The sequence below is a fragment of the Pteropus vampyrus genome, unplaced genomic scaffold (assembly GCF_000151845.1).
Source record: "Pteropus vampyrus isolate Shadow unplaced genomic scaffold, Pvam_2.0 Scaffold146, whole genome shotgun sequence".
Taxonomy (NCBI): Eukaryota; Metazoa; Chordata; class Mammalia; order Chiroptera; family Pteropodidae; genus Pteropus; species Pteropus vampyrus.
The window spans coordinates 2,043,192-2,063,188 of NW_011888927.1; the positions used below are offsets into that span (position 1 = coordinate 2,043,192).

At 38.5% G+C, this 19,997-nt stretch overlaps 1 protein-coding gene and 1 pseudogene across 3 annotated transcripts in view; one reads left to right on the forward strand and one right to left on the reverse strand.

The window, feature by feature from the left end:
* Nucleotides 1-19,997, reverse strand: part of SPATS2L (spermatogenesis associated serine rich 2 like) — a 149,844-nt gene that overhangs the window by 21,294 nt on the left and 108,553 nt on the right. For 2 of the 3 annotated variants that reach the window (XM_011369207.2, XM_011369206.2), the window contains exons 7-8: nt 13,159-13,365; nt 11,627-11,762 (exon numbers count right to left, since the gene is read on the reverse strand). In XM_011369207.2, coding sequence (XP_011367509.1) covers nt 11,627-11,762; nt 13,159-13,365 — 343 coding nt within the window. The remainder of the gene's footprint in view (nt 1-11,626; nt 11,763-13,158; nt 13,366-19,997) is intronic. The other variant, XM_011369208.2, reaches the window with a different exon arrangement.
* Nucleotides 3,421-3,540, forward strand: LOC111745140 (annotated as a pseudogene).

Below are 19,997 nucleotides of genomic sequence, written 5' to 3' on the forward strand. Positions count from 1 at the left end.
TGATAGGGGGTCTCAGCCAAGAACTCAGAAGGGTAGAGGGAAACTTGTTTTTCCTCACTTACATCCCCATGCTGTCCCCTCTCCTACACTCTGTGGACTGGCTACTGGTACCACCACCCATGCAGTTTCCATGACTCCTCTTCCTTCACCTCCCATGTGATCAAGTCCTCTGAAGTCCACCCCAGAAAAATCTCTCCTACCGTACTCCACTTCCACTGTTGCCAATTCAACTCCAGGCTCATCATCAAGTGGTCGGCTATGTTTATGTATTTTTTTTGGTTGGGACTCCTGGGTCTGTTCCCTTCTACTCTATTTTTGCATTTAGGTTTTACAACAATGTGAATTCTTTTTATAACCAGAAACAATGAATTTAGTAATAATTTAATAGTGAAATTTAATAATATAAATAATAATTTATAACTAAAAATAATGAAATTAATTTTTTCCAAATGCAGCAGTAGTGACAAAGTGATCTTTTAAAATAATTCTTGACTCCTACTGTATGATTTGGTAAACACGACTTACATGTCTACAGAATGTAGACTGGAGTTGGAACGCAACCATTCGATAAGCTGCCTAGTCACTGTGACTATCAGTGAAATAAAGTAGCAGTGCCTCTAAGCACGAACCACACTTAACATGTAAAGTTAAAATCTCTGTCAATGAATGCAACAACAGCACTCAATTTGCCAATCAGGCTGAGCTCATTCTATTTCTATTTCTTTTATCAGAGGTAATATAATCTGTTAATTTAATACTTCTTAGTCTGCATTTTTTATATTAGAATCCTGCGATGACTTAAGTCACAGTTAATGAATATTTCATCACACTGTCTGAGGTGTATTTCAGGAATGAGATGTGCAGATTTAGCACAAGGACTAACTCCCAACACTTACAAAATCCTAGAGTTTGTAAAAAGACAGTTAATTGAAAAAACAAACAAACAAGGATTCCTTTTTCTTCTCAGAAGTTTTAAAATGACATCAGAGTTTCAAAATCCTGTAAAGCTACAAATCCCACAACACCACATGTTCAACGGAAAAATCTATATTCCTTGTAGACCTCCATTTAGAATTTTACATATGATTTTGCTTAATAATGATTCTTTATCTTTGAAAATTATTTCTTAGTTTTGTTTCTTTCTATGGAGATCACTATTCAAGGAAAGTCACTTAACTATGTTTAGTTTCTATAGCTACAAAAATTATATTTACGACCACCCTCTTAAAAACAAAAAAACTAAAACTTCATCTAAGGAAAAGAAAGCAAACTATTTGTGCATAGTAATTGTCTTATAGCACAAGGATACCATTTAAGGAATTGAATTAACATTCTTCTTCACATTTTTCTCTTTTTTTGTGCTCATTAAAAAAACTGAAAAAGCAGGATAAAATAAAACAAATTTCAAAATAAAACAAGGCAAAAGCTCTCTCGGTCTCATACCCAATATAGAGCCAACCACTCTGAATGCTGTTGAATTTCTTCCCAATCTTTTTTTGGGGGGTGGTAGTGTCTATGCAGAAGCCATCATGGTTGTTGAATACGGATAACTTAGAAACAGAAGCAAGAGACTGATGTGGCACAAGAAGTTGCAGAAATATTGGCCCGTGTCCAAGCCAAGGCAGCCCAGTGTAGCTGAGACTGCTCCTGAACTCCTTGGTTCTCATGTGAAAAGGGGAGGGGTGGGAATATACACTTCTTGGTTTGGGCCATAAGGCTCTTTACCACCCAGCATCTCTAGTCTCATGTGCTGCCACTACTCTTCAGGACCTGCCCTAGGCCATCAGCTTCCCCAATGGGGGGAACAAACAAAATATTAAACTCTATGTACTTACTTTTTATTCTAAAAAGTAGACTTTCCTCACCTTTACTATACAGATTAACAGGAGTACACATGTATGATTCATAAGTAAATTTTCTGGTTTGAGAGGGATGTACTCAAAATTAATTGACGGAGTGAGACCCAAGGAACATATTCCTCTCAGAGCACACTGTGGCCTCTCTTGATTCTGGTTCCTTGTGTTGTTTCTTCTGCATAGAATCCTCTTTCTCCCTTCTCAGTATGTTACTCCCTAGTCTTCCTTCAAGAGCCAGCTCTAGTGTCACCTCTGCGATAGACCCTTTCTTGACGAGCCAGACGGTGTTGATTTTCCCCTCCTCCCTGCACAGCTCCATTACAATTTTTGCCATGCGGCATTACACAGCCTGTCTGTCTGCTTCCATTAGACCTTGGATTGTTTTAGGAAAGAGATCGTCTTTTATCACTCAGTATTTTTAGCAGTGCTTCTTCAAGTGTTTTCCTCAGACCACTTACACTGGTACATACTCTACTCATTAAAAGCAGATTCCCGGACTCCACCCCACACCCACAGAAGCCGAGTCCCTGGGAATGTGGCCCAGAGGATCCCCATGCATTCCAAACTTTGAGAATCACGGCCTTGTCACACATTCATCTATTTGTCGGATGGATGAAGGAAGGGGAAGAGGAGGTAGAAGAGAAGGCATGGTAAGACATGAAAGGGAAAGAAGGCTGCATTAGTGGCTACTGTGGCCATTCAGAAACAGGGGTCCTTTGGCTTTACTTGTCTCTTCATTGAGCAGTAAACAGTAAAAAGTTGTGATGAAATGCCTATATCTCGTAGCTGGGATCCAGTGCATGCTAAATAAACAGAAAGGTGGAGAAGATTAACGTCTTGGTATAGAGGGAAAGAAATTTACTAAATGCTGATCTGGAAGGGAAGAGAATCAAGCTAGATTAAACTTCTATCATGGGCCAGGCTAGAGATTTTCTAGAATAATCTAAGAAATGCATATCTTGTACATGAATAATCACAAAACTCCTAGAAAGTGACAGCAACACCCGTTTTATAGCTGAGTAGAAGTTAAGAAACTCAATCATCTTCAGAGCTATAATATGAGAAGATGAGACTTAAACACCATTCTTTCTAATTCTAAACCCCATGCTTCCAATTAAGTGGTTAATAAACCTTGAAAATGTGACTTTTGTTAGAATATGGCCTACTAAGAATCAAAAGTTTACAGTCACTGGAAGAGTAATATAACATACATATAAGGAATTTTATTATATTAACTTCAAGTATTTTATACAGTCTTTTATAAGATTCATTGATATCCTAGCAGACAAACTGCTCCAAATGAAGCCTCAGTCTCACTCTAAGAGACTACAGAGTCTCACTCTGTACCAGTCTAAAAACAGAAATAAACTCCAAGATCTATTCTGAAATTATGACCTAGGATATCTCAGTCTAAAAATTATAATGTATTTTATATTTAAACTAATATAGAAGAACAAATTCATCTTATTTTCCAGTGAAAATGGATTATACTGTAAATTAAACACACACACACACACACACACACACACACACACACACACACACACACACACACACACACACAGTCTATGGCCATGCCACGCTGAAACGTGCCCGATCCTGTCTGATCTTGGGAGCTAAGCAGGGTCGGGCCTGGTTAGTACTTGGATGGGAGACCACCAGGGAATACTAGGTGCCACAGGCATTTAAAAAGAAACAACAACAACACACACACACACGCACGCACGCACGCACGCATACTCTCCCTCTGGGATTGTATAGATAGAACAATTGGCTTGATTCCTTTTTATATTTCTATTCCATGATGAAAACTAACAATTCCTATTCAGGAGCATGTTACCAGGCTGGTTTGATTGGTAGCCTTCATTTGCTAAAAAGATTCAGAAATCTTTTGAGATTTCAAGCTGAAATCAGAATCAACTTCTTATCCCCCAGCTCTTATTGTGGGTCTATTATTCTGCAAAGAAGGCTGCAGTGAAAGGAAAGCCGCCTTCCGATGCTAAGTGTGCGACTGACATAATGTATGGAGGTAATCACACATGTAGCTCAGAAAGGCTATTAATACAAGGTGCTATTTATGCTGGTTTCCTGGGGACTATACCAAAACTGAAAAGGCTAGTTCTGTGTTTTTTGTCTTCATCAACCTGCTCTTCCTTCACGTCACTGATTGACTCAGTCCTTGCAGTGGCCCTGGGGAAACATCTCATGCAGAGAAAAATCTTCAGGACGAAAGAAAATAGGAAAAAAGAAGCTTCCACTCCCAAAAGTGAGCTACACTATTTAGAATGACATAGTCACGAATGAGGCAGTATTTGAAATACAGTGTACCACAGGGACTTGCCTTAGTCACAAAGTCACAAGGACCTTGAGTTTCTCCATGGGATATGATATTTACCCTTTTCGCAATTTCAGAATGGATTCTGGAGCTTATTTCTGTTTATTGGACTGGTACAGAGTAAGAAAATGGAGTCATTTGGACAACAGAAACAAAAAACCCCAATATATATGGCTCTCTCGAGGCATAAATATATTAGCCTCTTCTATTATTGTCTCTTGATATCCTCTGCAGGTGTGTGTTCATCTCCATACTGTGCATTCCTTCAATATGTTGGCATAATCTCGAACACTGGGCGTGGGGAAAAAAAAACAGGTTTGTTTAATTTCTGTTGTAAAGTGTTCTGTACAAGTCACAAGCAGGTGGGTACTTAGGAAAACCATTTGATAAAGAGGAAAGGGATTAATCAGAAAGTCTAATTTGTACAGGTTTTGATCAATGGGAAGATTGTATTCATTTCCAGAGCAGAAGGACACAGAAACCTTTTATTAAATTTCTTTTAAAAACCATAAAAAAAAAAAATACAATGCAAACCCTTGGTTTTGTCTTCATTACACATTTAGCCTAAGGATTTGGCAAAATCTAGCAATCGTTTAACACACTGCTGATATTTTAATAGGGAACTGAAGGTTTTGTAAAATTATTACATAACAATGCTCAGTGGCTGAAAAGGTTACAAACTTCAGCTCTCCTGCTGGTAATCCCATTAACCAACATCCCTTGTTGAATGGCGCAGAGAAAAGCATCATCTTAGTCACGGACAGCACACTACTCCAGATATTCTTGATGCTGGTGGGGGCACTAGCAATGCTTACTATTCTGGCCACACAGTTTTAAAATGGAGTCTCTATTCATTACCTATTCTTATGTCAACATCCTCTGTGTGATTGAACTCAAAAACCAAGTTTGCTTGCTGTCACAGCATCTACTCTGTGACACAGATCTGATTGTAGGACCTGTTTTACCTAGTACTTATTTTCCCTATGTTTATCTATCAAAGTACACACTGCTACAATTCCAATGACTCCCTTAATTAAGAGAGGGTAATTAAATGGTTAACAAGTATTTGTTCAACCGCTACTGACTGTACCATAAGATACGCAAAAAGACCTGTTTTCCTTCAGTTTAAGGAGCGCAGGGGCTAGCACACCTGAAGATGTCACTGGCAGTAGAGTAGCCGGACATATGCCATTGCATGCCCAGGAACACCAAGTAATATTGCTGCCTGGCTGAAGCCAAAGAAAAATAATAATCCCCTAGACAGAAGAATTTCCTACTGTATTTATTTTTACATGCTTCTGATCTTCATCCTAATCTCGGTCCCCTCTATGCTATTTGGTTTTATTGCAAAATGAGAAAAAGACTCAGGTAGAGACAGAATGGCTAATGAAAGTGACTGCCTATCATTAGCTACAAGCATCAGTTCTCAACATTTCCATTTTCTCCTAAGAACTGAGTTAAATTCTATAATGAAAAATTGACAAAAAAGCAAAGCCCTCAATGTTCTACACTGCAATACAATTGTTTTTCTGGTCTTAAGGAGACAAAAATGTAATTTGACCTTGAAAATGTGTAGCTAGAAGGTTTATGTTTCAGGCAATAAAAAAATGTTTTTTCTTACTTCACTGATCTGAAAAGAGAAGACACCACGGTTATGTCCTTTGGGTGTGTAAATGATTGGAAAGGAAATATCCTCTCACGTCTCCAGTGGTGCATTAGGAGGACAAGTGGGGTGGGGCAGGTAGACACTCAGTGCTGCAAAGGGAGGAATCTCTGCCCTCCCCTTAAGGAGCTACAGCAGAACACGCAGATGGACTGTGTCCAAGTTGACCGTGACGACGGACATGGAGTCTTCCTCTCTCTTTCTTCGCCCAGATTTCCTCAGCATTATTGATGTCTTAGGGCAGATAATTCTTTGTAATGTGGGTGGGAGTGGGGGAAGAGGACTGTCCTGTGCATTGTAGGATATTTAGCAGATGCCTGGCCTCTACCTACTAGATGCCAATTCTAACAACCAAAAATATTTCCAGACACGCTGTCTCCTGGGGGTGCAAATTCTTCCTGTTGAGAACATTGCTCTAGCCCCAGACATATCGCTCCCTTTGCAGGACTCTTAACCAGTGAGTTTCAACCACAGGTGCAGAAAAGAATCACCTGGAGTTCTTTTTTTTTTTTTTTTTTTAAAAAAAAGAACACTATTTCTGGGTCCACTTCAGACCAGTGACATCAGCATCTCTGGGGGCGGCAACTAGGCAAAGGATGACCACAAAGCTCTAAGAGTTTAATTATAGTGTATACATATATACTTTGGTATGGAGAGAAGTAAATATTAATTTACAAGTATCATCTTTTGGGCATTGTTAAGTTAGTCACAAAGGGGAAAAATAAAAACTCTAAAGAGCACAGAAAATTCAGGCTATTAGCATTGTATGGAGAGCCAGGTATTAACCTAAAAGCAGCTAAGCATTTGGGAAATGTGGGGTGAAAAAAAACAACCAATGAGGAAAGAGTCCTAAGTGATAAAACTGCAAAAGAAGAAAAATGGTCTTATTTGGACTCAAACTGAAGTAGTTCCAAGACTGTATGCTCCAAGGGTTTTATACTGTTTGGGCATCCAAGGATCAGCAAACAGGGGATATGGGACAGACTGCCGAATAGCTTGTTCTAAAATACAACAGCCCCACCAGCAATTTCCTTTTCAGGAGGCCTTCTCACAGCCCAGAAGAAGGGCACAATATTTAAAACACCACGGTGACGATACCTGGTCTGTGTGTGGGCCACCCTGCTGACCACCAGGTGGTCTGTGCGGTTCTGCTTGGCTACCGCTAGGGCTTCCGTAGCAGATGAGAGGCTCCCTTTGTAGTGGGGCTTGAGGCAGGCCAGAAGAATTTCGACTTATCTCAAAAAAGCTTTTTCTGCAGCCTGAAAATCTCACTTTCAGAGTTATTCTTTTGGCTGGTGGAGAGAGTCTCAACAGACTCTATTAACATTTGTTAACATGTAAATATGTCACTTTGGGAGGAACGACACATGGCCATCAAGAGGATGAGGTTATCAGTTACACAAAAATGAGTTTCAGTGGTTAAAAAGAAGGAACGGGAAGGGAAATGGGAACTCCATTCCAAGTTCCCATCTAGTAGTGAGTGGTCCCATGGTGAGGAGCCCCTGGCCTGCAGGGGTCAGCAGGAGGTTCACCCTGCTCTGTTGTGAGGGAAGAAACTCCAAGATAGAGAGAAGGGGAAAGTGGGCAAGGGTTTAGCATCAGGAGAGCTGAAACTCCTGAGCTACTTGTGAATTCTCCTTGAGCCAGACCTGGCACTGCTTCAAGAAAAAATACACATGAGGCATAGGGACATTTCTGGCCCCTTTATACAGAACGCATGCTTTGATTGATTTCCCTTTCCTATCTGAACCCCGAATGGTCCCATTTTCCGCAACCCTGTTACCCCACCCTCAGCGCACAAACCCATTCTCTGCATCCCTGTACCCCACCCCCAGGACACACATCCTTTGGCTCATTACCATCTTCCATTTTCTTTGGGAGTGCTTTTAGTTAGATGTTAAATCTCCAATAGCACCTAACAATCTTTATAGCTCTACTTTGGAATACTTTCTCCCCAGCATATGGCAGAACCATCAAGTATTACTCTTCCTCCTCAATGTTTTTTAATTCAATGTTTTATTGCTCATTTTAAGCCTTCGGCATCAACTTGGACACACACACACACACACACACACACAGATTTGTGAAGAGAAGCTAGACTAGTTTGCACACAAAGCAATTAAATCTGGCAGCTATAATTCCAAAGAATGAATATTTTCCAGTTGTGGTAGGGGGCCAATCATACAGAAAAGAAACCAGCTGTTTCATGTTAGTTCCTGATGGAACTTTTACACAGATGCTCATGTTGCAAAATTTATTTTCTGTTAAGACGTATCGTGAGAGCACTGTGTTCATATTTGTTCCCCTGTCAAATCTCCATTCTTTCTGGGAAAATAAGAATGATCCATGTAATGGTCAGTTAGCCCCATGTAACCACGTCCCGGCTAAATGCCAACTTGGATATTACAGTCTAGCTACTTAATGGTTTTCTTCAGGATCTGTATTGAACAAAGTATTCTTCACAACCAGACTGAGAAGGATAAGCATTTAGTTAAATTTTCTCAGATAGCTGCTGACCTGGTCCTGAGCATGTGCAAACAAGTGCCTTCTCCCAGGTTCACAAAATCATCATCATTGGGGGAAATTCTTTCAGGCAGGATTTACCTCCTGAAGCTGGCACTTTGGTAGCAAAGTGAATGTTTAGATTTTCTATTTATTTCTGAGAGTTTCTATTTATTTCTAAACTACACACGACTCCTGTTTAATTCTTCGGCGAGAGAACTGGGTGGCCTGGAGTAGGGAGAGAAGAGGGACTAGAAGTGCAGTGTTGCTCGTGTACCAGATGAGTTGCCAGCTGCCTCAGAACCAGCACCCTTTAGAATTCTCTAGAGGACTTATCCCACATCCTCCGAATCTGGATACGTCTTGTGATGTAATCCTGAAGTTTCAATTGTATTAAATGAGCGGTGCCGCATTAAAAATTCTAATGCCTATAGTTCATGACCTCATCACCAATAGGGTAGCTTAATTTTCAAAAACATTTAAGTTGCCTTCTTCAGTTCTGTTGCCTGCTATTTTTCAAGAGCACCACAATCCCTAAAATTCATCCCTCAGAAAACCTGAGGGAGACTTCATTCAAGAACATTACCACATTGGCTGGGCTACAGGCTTATGTGGAACACAGTCAAAGTTTTTCCACTTGGTAGAAAAGCATGTAATTGGTTGATAAAAACAAACAACAACAACAAAAAACAACTTTGGTTTTATTTTCAAGTTAACAGTTATGTTATTATTTTGGGATCATTTTTATTAAGAGTTAGAGCAGAAAACAAGTTCTGGTGTTTTGTCATTTTGCAGCAACAGCATACAGGAAACAGTTGATCTAAATTTGTTCTTCTTCAGTTTGGAGGGAAAGTGCCACTTAGTTAAGTAGGGGACTTTTAAACAGCAGTATTGCTTGGCAGAGCTGATTCAGAAGTGATCTTTCCCATCAGTTTAAAACACAATGTGAATTACAAGCAGAAAAAAGATATACAACTTCCCTGGGTGCTGACTTTCCTGGCCCCACGCTTTCAGCTCTTGAGGAGCGAAACACTCAAAGAATCTGTTATAAATCTTAAGATGTCCCGTGACTCATGTGATGTTCATTTTACTAAGGAAATAAAATAAAATAAAAAAAAGTACTCAGAGCAGCTGGAGGAGAGAGGTAATTTGAGGTCATTGCTACACTTTGTCAATTAGTGTGTGAGTCACTCAGATGGAAGGTATAATACAGAGGCCTCAGAGGAAGAGTTTATTCTAAAATGTCACACAAAAGGATAAGACAGAGTGGTCTTCTCTGAGCAGCTAGCTGATGCCTCCAGACAGAGGCTGGCCAACTACGACCCCCAGGAGCCAAATCTGGCCCATGGCCGTTTTGCATTAGCTCCAGCTGCTTTTGTGCCACAACAGCAAAGCTGAGTCGTTGCAAAGACCTTATAGCCCATAAAGCTTATAGTATTTACTAGCTGGCCCTTTACAGATAAAGTTTGCTGACTCTGCCTCTACAGTACAGGCCTGGAAGTTGAGTGTGATATATATATTAGAGTAACTTAAGGACATATTGGAAAAGTCATATAACCATAAAATTTAAAAACCAATAATAATAAGAAGAACACCTTTCATTTGTATAGTATCTATACCTTTTCTAAGTACTTGGAGTTTGCTTTGAACAATTAGACTGAACGATCAGATAGGTTATAATCTGATTAAACAGAGAAGAGGTCTACGAAGGTCAAGGTGCTGTGACTGGGTGAAGGGCAAATAATTCCTCACCAAATGATAACTGAAAGGCATGGTCTTCTTTCAAGTCCTTAGTGTCTTATGTACCTTTGGGATCTTGTATTATATGTATCAGATAATATGGCTTGAAATTCAAGAATTTTAGATTAGTGTTAAGCGTAATCCTTAGTTTTATACAACTCAACAATCAGCTAAAAAGCACATCAGTGTCCAAAAAGGGACTTAAAATAGGAAAGATGTGCAGAAGATGTGATCAAATTCTAGATCATGAAAGGCCAGTGATATATAGAGAACATGTTATGTGAGCCTGGGCATTGTGGATGTGGCTTTTTTTTGTTTTTTTTGGTCCTGTATTTTTCTTTTTCTTTTTTTGCACCCTGATTTTCCTCTAGGAACCATAGCTCTTCAATTCTCAGTCCATGGGGTTCAGGTGGGGCTTACCCCACTACTAAGTCTGTGGTGGGCATGACTCAGCCTGGCTAGTGGGAAGACTTCCACTAGCCTTCCAGCAATAGTAACTGGTTTAGGGACAGATACATGACCCAACCCGGCCAATGGGAACTAGTCCTTGGACTTTAGTTGGAACTACTGGAGACAAAGCCCTCTTTCAGATAATAGGGATTATGTGAGTCCGAAGCTGCCACGGATCATCCTTGCTGCTACATGCCTAAGAATGAAGCTAAGAATAAGCAGAACCAGGAGATTGTGGGCAACACTGAGAGGAAAGGAGAAAGAGAGAGTGAGAGAAGAAAGGAGGGCGGGAGATAGTGAGAAACTGACTCGATAACGTAATTTGAGTTTAGAACTAAATTCAATTAAAGAAATATTCTGAAGTTTTCATGTACATCAGCCAGTAAATTCTCTTTTATCTTTAACTAGCATGACTTGGGTTTCTGTCACTTGGAACCGAAAAGTTCTGATTGATACACTGAGACCATTTTTCTATTGATAATAACTTAACCTTACTAACAAATACTTCATTTCAATTGTGGACATGAGCAAAATGTGCAGGACTCGAAGCAATGTCTTCCAACAAAATCAGCGCAGAGCACGGCAAGGCAGAATGAAAACCACACTGGCATACTACTTCTTAATTCTAGTCTTAAAGATCCCCCCAAATGGGATTCTATCACTTATGTGAGATATATCTGAGTTTTGTTAAGGGAGTTTTTCCCTTTTTAATGACAAAGCTGGAAAATATTTTTTCTTAGTAGTATTCATGATATCAGCCTTCTAGCGATTTGTCAAAAATATCATTGGTTGAGGTTTTGTTCTCTGTTGAGATTGTGTACTACATCATTCATACACTTTTGGGTAAACTTCAATGCCAATAAATTATGTGTATCAGGTTTCTTTTTATTCAAACATGTTCTCTTCTTTTTTATTCCCAAGGTACATGCTTCTGCCTGCAGGACTTAAAAAAATCTGCTGAAGAGTTGTTCTGTGATGTTTATGTATTAAATAATCAACACTTTCCATCCGATGCTTTTACCTACCTATAGGAATAGCTCAAGTGCCACAGATTTATGGTTTCTAAGTTGAATGACTCACCAGTTGTGTAATTCAGCAAAGGCGGCTTTGATCTTCTTCACTGAACTATCCACTTCCTCCTTGATCATGACGCGATATCTAGTGAGAGACACAGTGCAGCGTTGCAAATCCTTCACTGATTTCTCAATATTTGGGCCTAAAATTAATGTCGAGGAAAAATATGTTAAATTGAGCACTTCATATTTGTGAGCTGAACAACAACAAAAACCCCAGCTTACTCACCCCACCAAATAGAGAGATTTTGTTTTATTTTTCGATGGAAAAAAAAAAAAAAAAAAAGAGAGATTTTGTTTTATTTTTCGATGAAAAAAAAAAAAAAAAGGTCTGTCAAGCAGGTATTCATAATGCAGGGTTTTTAAAACCCAGAGTGGGTGATTCGTATGGCCCCTGAGACTGCTGTGATTTTACCAGTAGGTTCTCTGGCTGGCCCATGCTGGGCACACGTGTCTCTTTTGTTCTTTGGAAAGAGGTTCTGATCATATGTTCTATCACAAACTGCAGTTTCTTGGAATCTGATATGTCTAAAGACCATTTGTGCTACTGGCTCTTTCTGTAAACACCACTCTGTGTGGTTAAAAGCCAGCAGGGCTTTTGGAAGAGGAAAATGACATAGAGATTGGGAGAGGCACAAATGAGCTAGAAAGAGGATGGAGCATTGGTGCCAGGTACGCTGGCTCTGGCCCCATCTCTCCTGAGCCAGGCCTGTAATTATAGCAGCAGCACTTAGAGCAGCTCTATGGGTGCCAATCTTGCCTGATTTCCTGAAACTGTCACCAGGGTTTACAGATAGTGCAAAAACAAACAGGCAAATTGTATTTATCCCAACAAGGGCATATTTCTTAGAAGAAAGAAATCTCCCTCAAGAAAAGTGAGAAAGTTTATCAAACCAAAGCCAAGGAAATCAGATACAACTGAGGCTAAATGAGAAGAATATTATATAATCTCTGGGAATCAGAAAGGAAGTGATTTAGACCCTTTAATTTTTAACACCAGTTATGTATAAAGTATATAAAAGCTTGAATAATAATAAAAATATAGTGTGCCAAATATAAAACCCTTTCAGTGTTATGTTGCCTGAAAGTTCTAACAGAACTGAATTCATGTGAGGAAGATCATATCTGAAGAAGACATACCAGCCTCTAGACTCATCTTTGTTCAATGCAAGTTCAGAACTTGTATATCAGGAAAACATTCAGCATTTACATTTCTAAAAGAGCTCCCGCATTAACATTTTCTTTGCGAGATACTAGGGTGGAAAGAATTTGTGGTGCGAATTTATCTGTGAGGCAAAGAGAAGAATGGCCACAAAGCGGCAGAGAAAGGGGATGTAATTCCACGTAAACACTGAGGACCTTCGATTAACACAGGAGGAATCACATCAGCCTTTCAATCTATGTGGGTCACAGAAAGAAATGCAAGTTCACGTATATCTCTCTTCACTAAGTGGCATCTTTTGGAAAGTTCTGTCATTCTGGCACTTCTCTGTGTGTGCAAAATATGTTGAATCATTTGTGCAAAAGAAATCACTTTACCTCTTTTCTTTGCCAACTCATCTGGCTTTATTTCAAGATGAGCTGCAGGGGCATTGGGATTAACAGGAGATGTTTTTGCCTTAGGCTTGCTTGGGTTACAAGGCTGCTCAGCTGACCACTGTAGGCCATCTGACCTCTCTGGTGTTCCATGTATAGGTTTGGGGTTCCCATCTAAGGATAGTTTCTGTTGCAGTGGTCTGTTGCCTTCTGTAAGAAAACACCAAATAATGACTTTGAAATGATAAACTAAAAACACTGATGATAAAGTGATAGGGGATGCCAAGATTTTTGCTTTTGTTTACATGTTGGCAATAATGCCTTTCATTGAAAACAGTCAAGAAACTGTTTTAATAGAATCCCCAGAAGATTAGAGGATATACTACAAATAGAAAGAGCCTTGTACTTGGAGTCAGAAGACCTGCCTGGGTGTTTCGGCTCTGGCAATTACCTACAGGGTGACCCTGGGTAAATGTCTTAACATCTATGAGCCTTAGTTTCCTCTCCTAGACAAGAATTAGGAGGCTTACATCAGATACTTGAGATGATCATTTTTTTCCCCATTCGGTAAAGGCTTAGATGTCTTTAAGTATGATTTCGTATTGAGGCTATAAAAATACAGCCTTCTTATCTCCAAGTGCTACATTAATGTCTTGTGGTATTTTATTCTGAATTAATGAAGGCAGAAGAGTGATGGGGATAGGGCAAGAATGAAGTGACAACAGGTACTATAATCATTTCATCTAATTTATGGATGGATTAAATCAGGAAACATCATCATAATATCTTAACTATATTTAAAATCTAGGGAGTCAGAGTCCCTGTGAAGCTCTAATAGATGTGGCAATGAATTAGCAGCATGTTGCTTTCGGCATCTTTTAAAGTTAGGTTCCTATTTAGTTATTGCTGGAGTGAATTAAATGGCACCTTAGTGGCCTGAAAAGGAAATGTATCACCCTTAACATCTTACTTATAACCGGAGAGAACTTTAGGTGTGAAAAAAGGAAAGCCAGGGTGCTTCTGAAGGTCAGGTTCTTGGAAAAAGCTGGGTTTAGTGGAAAGAGTGCAGGCTTGGATCTGGAAGACACATGTTCTGATTTTCCTTAGGTCCTGATGACCCTGTAGGAATGACTTCACCCCTTTGGCTGACTGTGGCTCACACTCGAACAGAGCATAATATTTCCTTTATGAAGCCCAGCCTCTTTTCAGATAGTCACCCCGCCTCACTTCTCTCTACTCCCATGGTGCCTCGTAAAAACTTAGTGTGTTATATTTCAACGCAAGACTTACATGTCTGCTCCTTGTCCCTGCCTTGACGAGGCTGACCTCCTCAAAGGCAAACACTAAAGTATGATTCATTTTTGAAGTCCCAGTACTTGTGCCTGGCTCAGTAGCTCTTTGTAGAATTGTGGCTGAATTAAAGTATACTTAAAATGATTTCACAGAAAAAATAAGAAACAAAGAACATCTTTCCTGACACTGTCACAAACTTCAGTACAGAGATTATACTGAAAGTACAAAAGAACCTGATCTGGGTCCTAGTCAATTTCATTTTAGACATTAGCCCATTTATGATAAGTATAAAGTTGACATTAGTTGAATCCATCATTCATAAGCTACATTATCAAGAAAGCACAACATGTGTTTTATGGGCTAAATGATGAGTACTCAGAAATTTACTTAAAGAGAAATTACAGTACATAAGGAAATGTTCAGCAAAGGTAGTGAACATAGTAATTAAGTACTGAAAACAGCATTTCCTCCAGTAATCAAATATTTAATAGAATCCCCAGAAGATCAGAGGATATTCTAGAAATAGGGTCTTGTACTTGGAGTTAGAAGACCTGGCTGGGTGTTTTGGCTCTGGCAATTACTTGCAGGGTGACCCTGGACAAGCCATTTAACATCGCTGAGCCTTAGTTTTCTCATCTAGCGAGGTTATTAGGAGGCTTTAGTTACACTAAAGTGAAACTTCAGTGTAAGCAGTGGTTGTCAAACTTTAGTGGGCTGGAGTTCTCTCTTAGTACTTATTACAAATACAAAATCCCAGAGGTTTTGATTCAGCAGTAGGCCCAGGATTCTACCCACCAGGTGATTCTGTTGGGGTGGAGAGGCTGACACCATCCACCTGGAGAAACTCTACTGTGAAAGACGAAAAATTAATTTTTTGATGAGCCTGTAAATGTTTTGTTAAAACAGTGATTAAATACAGGCTGGTTCCAACTCTCTCCTTCTCGAAATCATAGTTAAGATTCAGCTTTGATAAAATATTATAAATTGAGAATCTAAAATTTAGCTATCTGTACATAATGTAGTAAATTAGTCTTGTTCTTTAAAAAGAAAAGGGGATTTATATTACAGCTTAATGGAAACAATGATCTAAGGAAAAAAATTATTCTGTTGAATGTAAAAGAATTTTAAATGGAAGACAAGCACACAAATGAGCATATGCTCATTAACCCAGAGCTGAAAAAATTTTGTTTGTCTATCAGGAAAATGATATGTATATCAGAGAACTCCTGGTTCATTTCATCGTTTATTCAACAAATATTTATTGAGAAATTTGAGTAGCAGTATTTATTTTGGTGGTGATGGTGGGAGATCCTGAAAAACTGTCTAATTATTGATGGGATCACTGACCACGGGATAACGTGAAGTTCTCAAAGACGGCTTGGATGTACTCTTCCCACACCGGCTGCACAGATCTGTTTCCAAATACGGTAAAACTCTGGAGCTCTTTCAGATGAAAACTGGTGAAGAGTTATTCAGCTATAACAGAATTAGGTTCATCCTGACCACAAATCCTGATGTTTCTAGCAACTGAAATAATGGGATACCGTGATTTTCCTCTAACATTATAGGCCAGCAGTACTATCAGTTCTCTTTCTGGAATTCACTTGTTAATTTCAACAGACTGTAGTTGACTCAGAGTTGATCCATATCACTGACCAATAAGGTATTCATTAGCCATATGTGGCTATTGAATATTTGAAATGTGGTTTGTCTGAATTGAGATGTACCGTAAGTATAAAATATACACTGAAATTTGAAGTCTTAGTACAAAAAAATATTTCTTTGATAATTAAAAAAATATTGATCAAATGTTAAAATGATAATACTTTGGATATATTAAGTTAGATAAAATAACATTACCAATTTAAATCACCTGTTTCTTTTTACTTTTTAAATGTAGCGACTAATATTAGTATCTTTGGTTTTTGTAGATTTTTTAAAGTTTTCTACATTGGCAATTATGATATTTGTAAATGAAGTTTAACTTGTTTCTTTCCAATATTTCCTTGCCCTAATAGACTGGTTAGGAACCCTAGTACAATGGATAATAAACACCCTTTCATTGTTTTTGATCTTAGGAAAATTGCATTCAATATTTTATTAAGTATGATATTACCTGTAGATTTTTCGTATGTTTATCAGGAAGTTTTCTCATACTTCTAATTTGCTTCTAATTTTACACAGCAAAACATGGACTGTGGTGGTGGTTTTTTGTTAACAGCACCAAAGGAAACAAGTCTTCCTCTTGGGAGAAATATATGAACTTGAATTCAAAGATTTTCATAATATATGTACAGCCATGTATGTGCTAAGATTTGAAAGTTTCTAAAAACTTTTTTTTTCTTTTTTACCTTTTAATGACAGCTTTAGGTACTTATAAGTAGACCAAAAGAAGTATACATAGAATTCAAATCTAACTTTAAGAAATTTATTAAATAGAAAATAGTTCTAAAATAATTATTTTAACCTATTGGGTTAAGAAGGTTTCACAGTCTCCTATACATAATTTCAATAAGTTCGTTATCTGATTGTATTGTAGTTTTACCTAGAAAAAGTTGATAAAACATAAGTTGGTTGTTATCAAATTGTCTACGATTCCTAACTTCTGTGTTAGTTAAAGCCTGTTACCATTCGCTTAAAAGTACTTCAGTGAATATGAGAGTGTTTTATAAAAACTGATAATAATATATTGATAATTTTTGATCATTGATCTTAGAGTTTTTAATATTCACAAAAGAACCAGCATATACTCTGGCTGCACTCTCATACGTGTTTCCTGCTTTCCTCTCCCCTGTCCCCACTCTAGCAGTGGCTTTGAGAAGTTCCAGTCTCTCTATCCTCTCTGGCAATGGTGGGTCTCTTCTACAGACCAGCTCAGTCCATGCCCTGTGACAAGGTTTTTTTTCTTTTCTTTTCTTGCCACCACAAGGCTGCTTGTTTCTCTGGTAGCCACATACCTTTCTGATGAGGTCAGAATCTCAGTCTTGGATTGGGGGACTCTCCTAGTTCTATTTCCTTTATCCTCTAATCTTCCTAGAGATAGCAATTGCTCTCTTGCATGTCTAGACCCTTTAGAGTCCTCATTTACCTCCGTTTAATAGTAAACTACCTCGTACTGTTTTAGTTAGCAATTCTTTGTATTATATTCCTCCCATTCCAATAACTAATGTGGCTTCTATCTTTTGACTTGAACCTGACTGATATAGATGACCAGTATGAGGGACTGAAAGGAGACCAGTATGGCTGGAGTAGAGAGAGTGAGAATGAGCATGCCATAAAACGCGGCTAGAGCAGGACACAGGGGCCACACTTATGCTGGACCTGTAGGCCAGGGTAAGACTTTTGATCTCTTAAGAGCTCGTTTTTGTTATGAAACGACTACAGGATAGAAAATGATTTTGAGAGGAACAAGAGTAAATGCTAGCAGATTAATGAGTGGATTATTGTAGCGGTGCAGGCAAGAGAGGGTAGTGGTTTTGCTCGGAAAGTAGAAGGCGGAGACAGTGAGAAATGGATGGACTCTAGGAATATTTGGAAATGAAAATCAATAGGGCTTGGAGATTAATTGGATATGGGGGATGAGAGAGAGGAAGATATCATAATTGATTTCTAACTTGTACATCTGGATAGATAGTACAGTGAGATCAGGAATGCTAAAAGAAAGTTAACTGGGAAGGGAGAGCATGAATTTGTTTTGAGCATGTTGAAGTGCTTTGAAATGTCAAAGTGAAAAGGTCAAGTAAGAGTCTGGAGTTCAGAGAAGAACCTGGACCAGGAAGATGAATTTGTGAGCCAGTTTACATAATTAAAGCTAGCGTATGTTTGAAATGATCTAAGAAGAGAAGAGCTATAGCTTTATGTGAGAAAGGACTTGGAGCCAATCAAGCCTTGATAAGCTTCACCACTTAACAGCCGGGTAAAGAAGAATGACCTCAAAGAGAAGCAATAAAGATGGAGGAGAAAATCAGGAGAGTGCCATGGCACAGAAACCAAAAGGAAAAGATCTAGTGGCTAAGGATACAGTGGTCAACAGCACTGAATGTTGCTGAAAGGAAAAGGTAAAGAAAGGATTGAAAAATGTCTGCTAGATTTAATACATGGAAGCCAATGGTAAATTCAGTGGGAGCAATTTCTTCGGAGTGTTGGACTGCATGCCATAATGAACAGGATGATAAGTGAGAGAGAGGTGAATAAATGGAGAACAGTGAGTGAAGTCAACTCTCTTAAGATGTTACAGAATAATGGTCTAGTGATAAAACCCCAAGAAAACTCTTTTCATGGTATAATTATTGTATACCTTGATTGCATGTTCATCATTCTTCTATCACATGACAGGCTAATTAACAGATATTCAGAGGAACCAATAACTTTGGAACTGAGACCAAAACCAGATTAATGTCAGTTCTGCCTTTTCGTAACACCTTTATCAAATACAGAAAGACTATTATTTCTTCCTATAAAACTTATTCAGCTCAGAGGGCAAAAAGCTGGTAACTTTCTGATGGCAAACAAATCTTTTAGTTTTATTCACACTGTCTTTAAGAGGTCTCCTATGTCATTAATGCCTTTACAGGTTTATTTATATTAGAAGATAATAGATAATAAAGTCAATGAATTAAAGCCATCAATGACACAATGTAGGTATGTTAGCTTGATTTGTTTCACCAATTTATTTCCCTGCGAAATAGGCTTAACTCTCATTGCATTTTGATAGAACCTTTTAAACCTTTGTTCAAAATATCTTTTAAAAATTTAGAAGGCCTGTTCTTTGTGAGGAGCGCATTCCATTTAATATAGTCCGTTTGTAACTGAAATCACCATAACAAGGTATGCGTAGAAAGTTAGGAAGTCGTCAGCTATTCAGAGATGAGTGGTTTTGCTGTAGGGTTGCAGCAAAAGTAGATTTCGAATGAGAAAGAAGAGGGAGAGGGCTCTGGATTTCGTTCTACCCAGGTGACAGGAAAACATCCAAGGGGTTTTATATTTCCTGTGCCCTCATGCCACTTTACCCTGTCTGTCTCTGTCTCTTTTGTTTTATCATACACAAGGTAAGGAAGCAGAGGTCTAAATTATTGAAAATGCAACCCAAGGCCTCCCCTAACATTACCTGAACGCTCAGACACAGTGCTGCTCCAAGCTGAGGTTGAGACTGAACAACACAACCATAAACAAGAGTTAAGATCAAGTATTTAGATGCTAGAATAATAATTAAGGAGTGAAAATAATAATAAATGTGCTTATGTGCTTTAAAATATAAACTTTCAAAATGCATGTTTATATAACAGTATGTAATATCAGTTGTATGTATTAACAGAGTATTCCATCTTTAATTTAAAAAAAATAGTAAAATCTTATAACTCTACAGGGCCTTCAGCTAAAGTCCTTAATTAAGGTTCAAATAAAACATTGGCTATTTAGTTCACCATGACCCGGTGTGAGCTTAAATGTCTCTTCATTTACTCTTTGTGGCCTTATCTTATCTGAAGTTGTTGCACACAAAACCCAACCTCTGCCCTGGTCTCTCTTCCTTCCACTTTCTGCCTTCACAA